This window comes from Mirounga leonina, unplaced genomic scaffold (assembly GCF_011800145.1).
Source record: "Mirounga leonina isolate KUSES-001 unplaced genomic scaffold, KU_Mleo_1.0 Mir_129, whole genome shotgun sequence".
Lineage (NCBI taxonomy): Eukaryota > Metazoa > Chordata > Mammalia > Carnivora > Phocidae > Mirounga > Mirounga leonina.
Genome location: NW_023270323.1, coordinates 79,892,083 through 79,902,108, shown reverse-complemented (window position 1 = coordinate 79,902,108; position 10,026 = coordinate 79,892,083). Strand labels below are relative to the sequence as shown.

The 10,026-nt window shown below is 52.5% G+C and overlaps 1 protein-coding gene across 3 annotated transcripts in view; it reads left to right on the top strand.

The window, feature by feature from the left end:
* Positions 1–10,026, top strand: part of LOC118010779 (E3 ubiquitin-protein ligase RNF4) — a 214,019-nt gene that overhangs the window by 130,194 nt on the left and 73,799 nt on the right. For 2 of the 3 annotated variants that reach the window (XM_035005445.1, XM_035005444.1), the window contains exons 3-5: positions 4,649–4,806; positions 5,529–5,696; positions 8,846–9,080. In XM_035005445.1, coding sequence (XP_034861336.1) covers positions 4,649–4,806; positions 5,529–5,696; positions 8,846–9,080 — 561 coding nt within the window. The remainder of the gene's footprint in view (positions 1–4,648; positions 4,807–5,528; positions 5,697–8,845; positions 9,081–10,026) is intronic. The other variant, XM_035005443.1, reaches the window with a different exon arrangement.

The window sequence follows — 10,026 nt, the reverse complement described above, 5'->3', positions numbered from 1 at the left end:
TCCTTCCTTCCTTCCTTCCTTCCTTCCTTCCTTCCTTCCTTCCTTCCTTCCTTCCTTCCTTCTTCCTCCCTCCCTCCCTCCCTCCCTCCCTCCCTCCCTCCCTCCCTCCATGCTCAGCATGGAGCCCAATGCAGGGCTTGAACTCATGACCCTGAGATCAGGACCTGAGCTGAGATCAAGAGTCAGTTAATGACTGAGCCACCCAGGCACCCCTTGAGTATTTTTTGATTCTATTTTACCTCCTCTTGGCTTATTACCTATATCACATTGTTTCATTATTTTTAGTGATTCTAGAATCACAATATATATCTTCAACTTTTCAACTTCTACTTTCAAAGAATATTATATACTTAATATGCAGTATTAAGAGCTCTAAAATAGGGGCGCCTGGGTGGCTCAGTGGGTTAAGCGTCTGCCCTTCGGCTCAGGTCATGATCCCAAGGTCCTGGGATTGAGTCCTGCATTGGGCTCCCTCTCGGCGAGGAGCCTGCTTCTCCCTTTCCCTCTTTCTGCTGCTTCCCCTGCTTGTGCTCTCTCTCTCTCTCTCTCTCAAATAAATACATAAAATCTTAAAAAAAAAAAAAAAAAAAGCCTTAAAATATTGTACTCTGAGTTCCACCAATTGTGTAGTCGTCTATTATCCTCTTAAAAGACTTTTAAAATGAGAAGAGTCCTGGGGCGCCTGGGTGGCTCAGTCGTTAAGCGTCTGCCTTCGGCTCAGGTCATGATCCCAGGGTCCTGGGATCGAGTCCCACATTGGGCTCCCTGCTCAGCAGGAGGCCTGCTTCTCCCTCTCCCACTCCCCCTGCTTGTGTTCCCTCTCTCGCTGTGTCTCTCTCTGTCAAATAAATAAATAAAATCTTTAATTAAAAAAATTAAAAAATGAGAAGAGTTGTTCCCCCCCCCTTCCCCCTATTATTGGGTTGGTGCTCTTCACTCCTGCATGTAGCTCCGTTCATCTGTGGCTGTTCTTCTGCCTCAGGGGCTGCCTTTAACATTTTTTGTAGTGTAGGGGAACTTCTGTTTGTCTGAAAGCTTGTCTTTTGCTTTCATTTTAAAAAGTTATTTTTGTTCAGAATTCTAGATTGTTGGTCATTTCTTTGCTGGCTTCCCTAGTTTCTGGTGGAAGCACGTTGTCATCCTTGTCTTTGCTCCTCTGTGCAGAAGGGATGTTTTCCTCTGCCTGCTTCTCAGATTTGTACTTCATCATTGATTTTCAGCCCTTTCACTGACGTGCCTTGGTATGGTTTGCTTTCTGTTTATTGTGCTTTGGTTTAGATGAGTTTTTAAGATATGCCAGTTTACAGTCTCATCAAATATGGGAAATTTTCAACAATTTCTTTATATAACCTTTTTTTCTGGGACACCATTACCCACATGTTAGACATCTTGACTTTTGTTTTAGAATTTTTTTTTTTCCAGTCTTGTTTTTTGCTGTGCCTCATTTTGGATTTTTTATTGCTTCAGATTTATTGATACTCTGCTGCAAGGTATATTTTTCCTCTCTAGAAGTTCCATTCACTAATTTTTTACATCTTCACTTTCCTCGTCATGTTTATGTTTTCCTCTACTTTCTGACACATACGAAGTTTATAATCACCAGTTTCAGATTCTTGTCCATTGTTTGCATCATTTTTGTTGTTCTGGGGTTTCTATTAATTGATTTCCCTCATGGTTATGTGTTCTATTTTTCTTCTTGGTTTTGTCACTGGATGCTGGACTTTGCATATTTTACATTGTTGAGTGCTAGATCTTGTATTCTTTTCACCTGTGTCGGACTTGGACAGAACATAATACCTGAAATTTGTGTAAGATGAGTACCAGAAGGTGACACATTTAAGGATTTACGATGTAGTCCTCATGCGCGATTTTAGAAGGCCTCGCTCCATCCCGTCACCAGGACATGTCACTGCCCAGGCTCCTGTTGCGCTCTGTGTCTGTGCTGTGTGTCGGGTGGCGTCCTTGGTGCCCTGTGCAGCGGTGAGCGGGACACGCAGGTCCTGCTCTCGGGGAACCGGTCTTCCCGTGATGAAGGCAGGTAAAAAACGAAACAGCAAAAGCCAGAAGAGAAAACAAGGGAAACACGGGGATTTCCAGTAGCAGTTTGTGGTGTAAAAGATTAACTGGGGTGATTAAGCTCGGGGCATGGGCCCCCACACCGGTAATTTGAACGGGGACACTTGCCTCGAGAACCGACTGTTAGCTAGTAACAGGGCAACTACGCAGATCTGGGACGGGAACGCCGGAGGGTCCAGCGTGGTGCGCCCAGGGGGCAGCCGCTCTCAGGCAGAGGCGGCTCGGAGAGAGGACTCCCGGCGGGGCACCCTTGGGAGAGGCCCTCCGGGTAGCAGGGCAGCTGCTGGGAAGCCGCAGGCCGGTCCGACAGGCTGTCACGGGAGGGGGCGGCCCAGTCCCCCTCCAGCCTCTGAGCCTCCGCAGTGGCCCTCCCGCGCCCCCTGCTGGCAGGGCGCCCTCACAGCGCCACTGACCGAGGAGCGGCGTCCGCGGGTGCTGCCCTGGCACAGCAGGGCAGAGAAGGGGGGTTGGAGCAGGGAGGCGGCAACCGTACCTGGCTCTACCCGCCCCTGCTGAGGCGTGACTGATAGAACTCTGCCAGTCTGTCAGGCCTTTCACAGACTGAGTGGGTAGCGCTCTAGGCAAAGACTCCAGTGCAGTGAAAGAAAAGCAAAAACGAGTCCTGGGAAACCGTGAAGACCTAAGAGAGTGAGAGTCTGTTTCTAAGCGCAATGGAAGGTTCTGTGCAGGGGAGCGACGGGGTCTCTCTCACTTCAACCACCGCTCTGGCTGCTGCTTGCGGAAGGGCCGTGGGTGGGGGTGGCAGCGGGCCGCAGAGAGCCGCCAGTCGGCAGGCAGAGGTGACGGCGGCTTGGACCGCTTGGGGACAGTGGAGGGAGACGCAGGAGCGGATGGTGCATCTGCTGAGCACTGGAGTCGCCCGGTAGCCTTGCTGTCGGATTTGAGGGGGAGGAGGAGAGAGGAAGCCTCCTTCGTGCGGTGCACTGACCTGCTGCTCTTGGGGGACGGCCTGATTCTGCCAGCACTGTCGTCAGACACGTTGAGCCTTTCTAGTCACCGTGGGCATTAGAATCGTCTCATTTTCAGGTTCTCCCGTCTGATCTGTCGAAAACCCCAGAGTCTCCCCTCTCTCAGAGCGTCTCCCCTCGGTGTCCACCAGGGCCCTCGGGGATCACCACGGCCATGTCATGGGGGTGGGAGGCAGTGGTGCCTGTCCTGCTTCCTTGGCCTTCCCTGCTCTGCCCGGGGGAAGAAGGGGCTCTGGGCAAGAGGGGTTGGGGGGTCTCCATTCTTTACAGGCTGTCTGTGGTTCTCTTTGGTGACCAGGGCCCGGGGTCCTTATAGGTGTCCCACTGGTGAGTGGCTCTTGCTTGTAAGGGGCCCTTTTTTAGGGTTTCCTAGACTTTGGTCCGGACTCCTCACTCTCTGCTGCGGACTCTCTGTGACCCCCCCCCCCCCACCGCACCCCTGCTCTGCCGCCTGGGATAATTCTGGGACCCACTCACCTAGCCGGAACTCTCTTGGGTGGGGTTCTTTGATGACGCAAGCCCCCGCCCTTGGAGCTGACTGGGACCTGGCCTACCACGTGATGGAGGCTGGCTCTCTGCTGCTCCCTCCCGTGTCCGCGTGCCGAACTCCAAGGGGCACACGACAGGCCCAGTTTTCCTGTGCTTCATCCAGTAGCAAGCTGGGGCGGTGCCACAGTGTCTGACTGCCCTGAGCAAGCACCTGGCAGACACCACAGCCTCCGAGGGCTTGTCTCGGTTCTCTTCGCCTGTATGCACTCCCCCCACGGGCCCCTCCCATGGCTCTGCCATTCTCCTTAGGTTGGTGAGGTGAAGGCTGTGGGGCTGGCTGCCCTGTTAGTGCCCTTTCTTCACCGTGGGGATCATCCACTCTAGGACTGGAACCCACGTGTCCCTATTGTAATAGAATCCCTCTCAAGTCCTGTCACTGAGGGACAAGGCGCCAGCTGGGTGAGTGTGGGGTCGTGTCCCAAGACAGGAGAAACTGAGGCCAGAGGGGGGTTGGGTGGGGGGCAAAGGTTGTATTTATGTTCCCTCTAATGGCTGTTGGTGGAACCTTCTAGGGGCTGTTGGGTTCCAGGCATGACGGTTGGAGCCTGCTTCATCCTGCCGTCTTTGCCCAGAACGTTCTCCTTCTCCAGCCTCAGCACAGCTGTGGGGTTCCACGGGACCCAGAGGCCTCTGCTCCCTCCCCACCACTTCCTGCTGGGCTTGCAGTGGCCGCTAGCTTTGCACTAAGCGCCATCCCGGGCAAGTGTGGGGCATCACCTGGAAGAGGTGCCCACTGCGCTGGTCGTTGCATGTGCTGATTAGGACGCTGAGAGTGGAGCTGCTCTTTTCTAAAGCATGAAAGAAATTTATTGCCGGTCTTCATGAGATTATGGTAGAACCCTCCAAAGGTAATAAACAATTGGTTGCAAACAAAATTCTTGGGTGTCAGAGAGAAAGTTACCCAGATGATGTCATTGGAGATCTTGTCAGTGTCTAAGTTTAAATTTGTTTCTAAAAGGCATTTTTCTGACACGTTAATAACAAATTTGTACCATGAACATTTGAACACAGTCTATTCTGTTCTCTTTTTAAAGCAGGGCCAAGACTTTCTTCTTCACTCCCCTCTTGGTGGGTCCCAGCCAGAGGCAGGCGGCGGGAGGCTAGCCCTCGGCGCGCAGACGCTGCCCTCGGCGGGGCTGGGCACTGCCCCCTCGGACGCCGCGTGCGCCTGCGAGGCCTGCAGCGAGCGCAGGTACCAGGGCGCGCCCGCGGGACAGACCCGCGCCGGAGCTGTAACGGGAAAGGGGCCGTTTGCAGAAAGACGGCAGGTGTTTGAGCGATTCCTGAGGACTGAGACGGGAGCCTGGGTGTCAGGCAGAAGACCCGGATGGCTGAGGCTCTCCCGCGTCCCTGTCTGTGAGGGCTGACGGGAGCAAGCTAGTACTCGGAAAGAGGGAGGAGGCAGAGCGAAGTCAGTAGGTAGAGGGGGAGCCGCCCTCCCCTGGGAGGCTGGGCAAGCTGGCAGTGCAGCCGCTGCAGGGCAGAGGGGGGAGAGGCCAGGACTTGGGGGCTCTGAACCAGCTCTGCGCTCAGCTCAAGATGGAGGCCAGTGCAGCCGAGTGGGGAGCAGGGGCTTCGTGGGGAGTGAGAGCTGCCTGATGGGCACCTTGAGATGGAGGGGAGCATCAGCGTTCTCGACGTGGGACGCCAGGTGTGTGCACTCCTCTTGTGCGAGGAGGGGCATAGTCCCCTGGGGACGGGGGTTTGGGGAGCCCGCCAGCTGCGGGCACCTGAAGCGCGTGCTGGTCCGCAGGCCTCCCTGCGGCCACAGCCGGTGGGAGCCAGCTCCCGGAGCTGAGCAAGGTGGGGGGTGCGCTGGGAGTCCGTCCCCGTCCCCTTGGGCTGTCTGCGGGGTGAAGGGTGACCCAGACTGTCCACTAACCCTGACCCCCTTGCTCTTGTGCTGTCTCACAGAGAGATTTCGGCAGAGACGGACCGGGAACCTCAGCAGCTGCAGAACTGTTGGTCGGAAGTGCGCTACATGGTCCGCTGCATTTACCGCCAGGCGGGGACCCCGCTGGCCGACGACCAAGACCAGAGTCTCGTGCCCGACAAGGAGGGGGTGAAGGAGCTCGTGGATAGGTACACGTTGCCCCCTGTGTCATGTCCCTCCCCCAGCTGCTGCCCAGGAAGCCTCCCCTCTGCTCGGGTGGGCTCCTCTTTCAGGACCCAGTAAGCCCGGGCTGCTCTTGCTCAGCCCCTCGTGTCCCGCCAGTCTTGAGCAGACCGACTGCCAGAAGCAAGCCCTCTGAAATGCTTACTGCCTGTATAATAAAAAAATGAATCGACATGTTTCTGTCATTTCTTAGTGTTGAGACTGACCGTAGCACTACTTTCTGAGTACCTACTGTGCCAGGGCTGGTGCTGAGCACTTTCGCAAGCACTCTTGCATGTAACCGGCCCAGGAGGACAGGCAGTTATCCCACTCTTGAGGTGGAGGAAGGTTCCGTGAGGTCAGGCAGTTTGAGAACGCGCCGGGGCGGGAGTGGAGAGCCCACTGTAGCCAGGCCTGTCCGAGTGGGCGTTTCTCAGATGGGAGTAGCTGACAACTCAGCGTCTGTTCTTCAGCAGACACCTTGTGCCCCGTGACAGTATGGAATTTGAGGTGGGCAAAGTTTTTATTCTCCCTTATGGTTTGTAGCATCTTTTTTCTCTTTTTTGAAATGTTCCAAATAAAAGGGGTAAATTTGAGATAGAAATTTCATGGATTGATTCTGCTTTTGGTTTCTTTTTCTCACATTTTGAATGGGGCTTTTATCGACTTATTTGCTGTACAGTACAGTTTATCCTGGAGCTAGGAGTAGTGCTTGGCCGTGGGTTCTGTTAACTAGTGGATGAATCCAGCCAGTGTGTCTAGGGCTTGACCTGTGAACCCCTAGCATTGCAGGACATGGCTCCGGGTGGTGTGTGCCCTTCCAGAAGTTAGGTTTCCTCATGAATATGAGAAGACATAGGACCTGCTGTTCAGGCACATGACTTCATAGACTGCCAGTGCTCGGGATGTGGCTGGAGTCGAATGAGAGGCAGCTGAAGGAAAACACTTGGCAGGTACTAATACCGGTGAGAGATGTTATGGCGGAGAGTATAAAGCTGGTAACGGGAATTCCTGAGGTTTGGGACACGGCATTGCCCTTATAGTGAGATATAATGTTAGGAATGTGGAAATATCACACCCCCAGCTGGAAGTATGTCTATACTTGCCCTCATCCTTGTCTCCAAGAGCGCGGCTGCTTTTGTTGTTTACATGCCGATACACATCAGGAGAGGGATGTTTGTAAAGCCCATTTCTGGAAGTCTGCACGACTGGTGATGATAATCCTTTCCTCCTCTCTCTGGCCCTTGGCGTCCTTCATGGTCCTGCTCTGCGCAGCCCGCAGACCATTCTTCACTGTGTTCCAGCTGTGCTGGCTCCCATCCTTCCTCTGCTTGTCACACTCGCTCCTGCCGCAGGGCCTTTGTATTTGCTCTTCTCTCTGTCTGCCGTGTTCTTTCTTTCCCAGGGTTGTTTTTTCCTCCCATCCATTGTTCACATTACTTTTCAGAGTCCCCTTCGTAAAGAGGCCACCCTATGTAAGACCCCAGGCACCTTCCTGCCATCACTCTTATCCCCTTGTCTTCTTTTTTATTATATTCCTGCCATTACCCAGAATTCCATCATCTGTGTGCATGTGCCGTAAGCGTCGTGAGGGCAGAGAGTTTATTCCCTTGGCTTCTTCACTGCTGAGGCCTTGGCACCTCACAGTAGCCTTCAGCGCACGTACGCCGGTGTTTGTTGAGTGTATGTGTGGATGAGCCACCACCGTGTCTTCGGCATACTCCTGCCTCTTGGTCGTACAGCCTTAAAAAAACCTACTTGCGGAAGGACCACATGGCCATTTCGTTGAATTTCTAAGGTACAGAGATGGACAAAGAAATAAAATGGATGTTTAATTCGCCATGCTAAGAGGCATCCAGTTTACTTGTAAGTTTGGTTGTTCCTCTGTCATTTGAGTCTTCTGTGGCATTCCTTTAACAGATGAAATACATTCTGTTTCACAGAACAGTTGTACTGGTAATTAAAACTGTGATTGCTACACTAAAAAACTAATACACCTTTCTGAAATGTGCTGACCCCAGTGAGAATCCCATCGGTTTTTATTGTTTCTCTAGCCACATTTTGTGCAAGGCTTCCCATGCTCCATTGCTGGGTTTTTCTTGCCTCTTGTCTTTATAACTTAGGTGGTGCACTAATTTAAAACTGGAATAGATGGCAACTTACATTCCTCTCTTTTGACCAAATGTGGTGCCCAGAAGGTAAAAGGATCCATTATGTAAAATCCAGGAACTGTAGCTTGGTACGTTTTACAGCTCGTGTCTAATAAAGTGCTGGCCTCAAGTGCTTCCTCCTGCTGGTGGTTCGCAGACAGATGCTGCTGTCGCCCCGGTGGTCCTGGGTTTCCGCCTGCAGCCTCCTCAGAAGTGCACAGTTAGAAGAAGCGGCCACTTTAGTAGATTGTCTCCAAATTAGGAAAGAAATTCATAAAAATGTTAACTGCTGTTGTGGCCCAGTGGAAAGGCACATACTAATTTTTCCCTTCTCTTTTTTTGTGAGATAACTTAAAAAGAGACATTGATTCTACAGTTTCCTCTGAGTATAAAAATAATAAAAGCCCCTTTGGATTATATACTGAATTCCTAGAAAGAAGGGCAGAACAGTCTGCTCTAGAGTCCTCCAAGCCAGGTATCACCTCTGCTGGGTTGGTTGCTTTTCACCTAACACACGGGCATTGAAAATTAATTGTCTTCAGTCTCCCGAGAGAAAGCGCATCCCTCCCAAGACGGCCGCGGAGGTGCTGGCTGGTGTGCACGCTCTGCCACGTGCTGGGTGTGTGAGTTCCCAGCATTTTACCCAGCCCGTGTGGACTTCGGTGTTTAGCTGAGTGATTGACTCAGTGATTAACTGGGTCAGTCCACGTGAGAGACGGTGCTAGTGCAGAGTAAGTTTTGAGTAAATACTGGGGTTTTTTGTCAGCTGATGACTTTGTGGTTCTCGGCGCTCTGTGTGCCTGGGCCCTTCTGTGTCGAGTGGGGTGATGGCACCTCTCACAGGGCGTTCAGAAGATGGTGGTGTTGCCATCGCTGGGTGGGCGCCCGTGGAAAGGCTGCAGAACGTGGCTCGCCGACAGCGGTTCCATGGAGGGCCCTGTGTGGACGGGTCACGGGTGACTGGTGACTCTCTCTTCTCTGTGCAGGCTCTGTGAGAGGGACCCTTACCAGCTGTACCAGCGGTTGGAACAACAAGCCAGAGAGTATGTACTGGAGATGAAAGTCCGACTCCTCCGGCAGCTATCGGCTGCATCCAAAGTGAAAGCGCCGTCCGCCCTGCAGGGCCCTCCACAGGCACACCAGTTCATCTCTCTCCTTCTCGAGGAGTATGGCGCCCTCTGCCAGGCAGCACGCACCATCAGCACCTTCCTTGGCACGCTGGTAAGGGAGAAGGCTGCCTTTCTCTGGTTCTGCTGGGAAGAACTAAGAGGACGACTGTGGTCGGGTCAAGTTGTCGTGCGGCTTGTGTGTTGATCTCGTGCGCCGCCACAGGCCCCCGCTTTGCGGTGTTCAGGCACCGAGGAGAGAACCTGATTCCTCTCCCCTTTCTCTTCTCTCTGGACTTCGCTGTGGGATGAAAGTGTTGTGTGGATTGATATCATGGAAATACAGTTTGGAGACCTTGAGGCCTAGGGAGCAGGAGATGGGGACAATATGAGGTGAGGACCAGTGTGTGCGTTAATAGGGAGAAGAAGGAGAAATGGTTTCTGTCTTAAGCGGTTAACTCTGTTGTCAGTGTGCGCACGCAGAGCATGACTCTTGTAGAGAGCACTTGCCTCCAGTCCCGTGGCTTTCAGTCATCGATTCCACAATCCATCCCTGGGTTAAGGATGGGTTCACAGAGTCCGATAAGAACCCACCCCCACCCCCATCCCCGTCTGGTGGTCCTAACGAAGGAGACAAGCAGGTGTGTTCTTATGGGTCTCTGACCACCTCACAAGGTAAATTAGCCCACGTGGGTAGAAGGAGGCATGTGGTAGAATCACAGCTACTGGAATCCAGCCAAGCTGGGCATCAGAAGCTTCAGTCAGCCCTATCAGCCGATGCAACTGCTGGTTGCAGGGAGACCATGCTACCCGAGAAACCAGTCATTCATGCTTTCCAGATTGTTAGGAAAATACCACTTTGCTGATAGTCTGTGGACTTGTTTGCCATTACCTAAATTGTGTTATTAAATGATACTTCATTGGGCTAGTTTCGGGTACTTTCTTACTGGTAAAACTACATTTTGAAACAAATACAGTACCAGTAGTTCCTAAGATTTTAAATGTAATGGTCTTAATGTGATCCTAAAGTTGATAGACCTTCTCGCCAGGAAAATTTACAG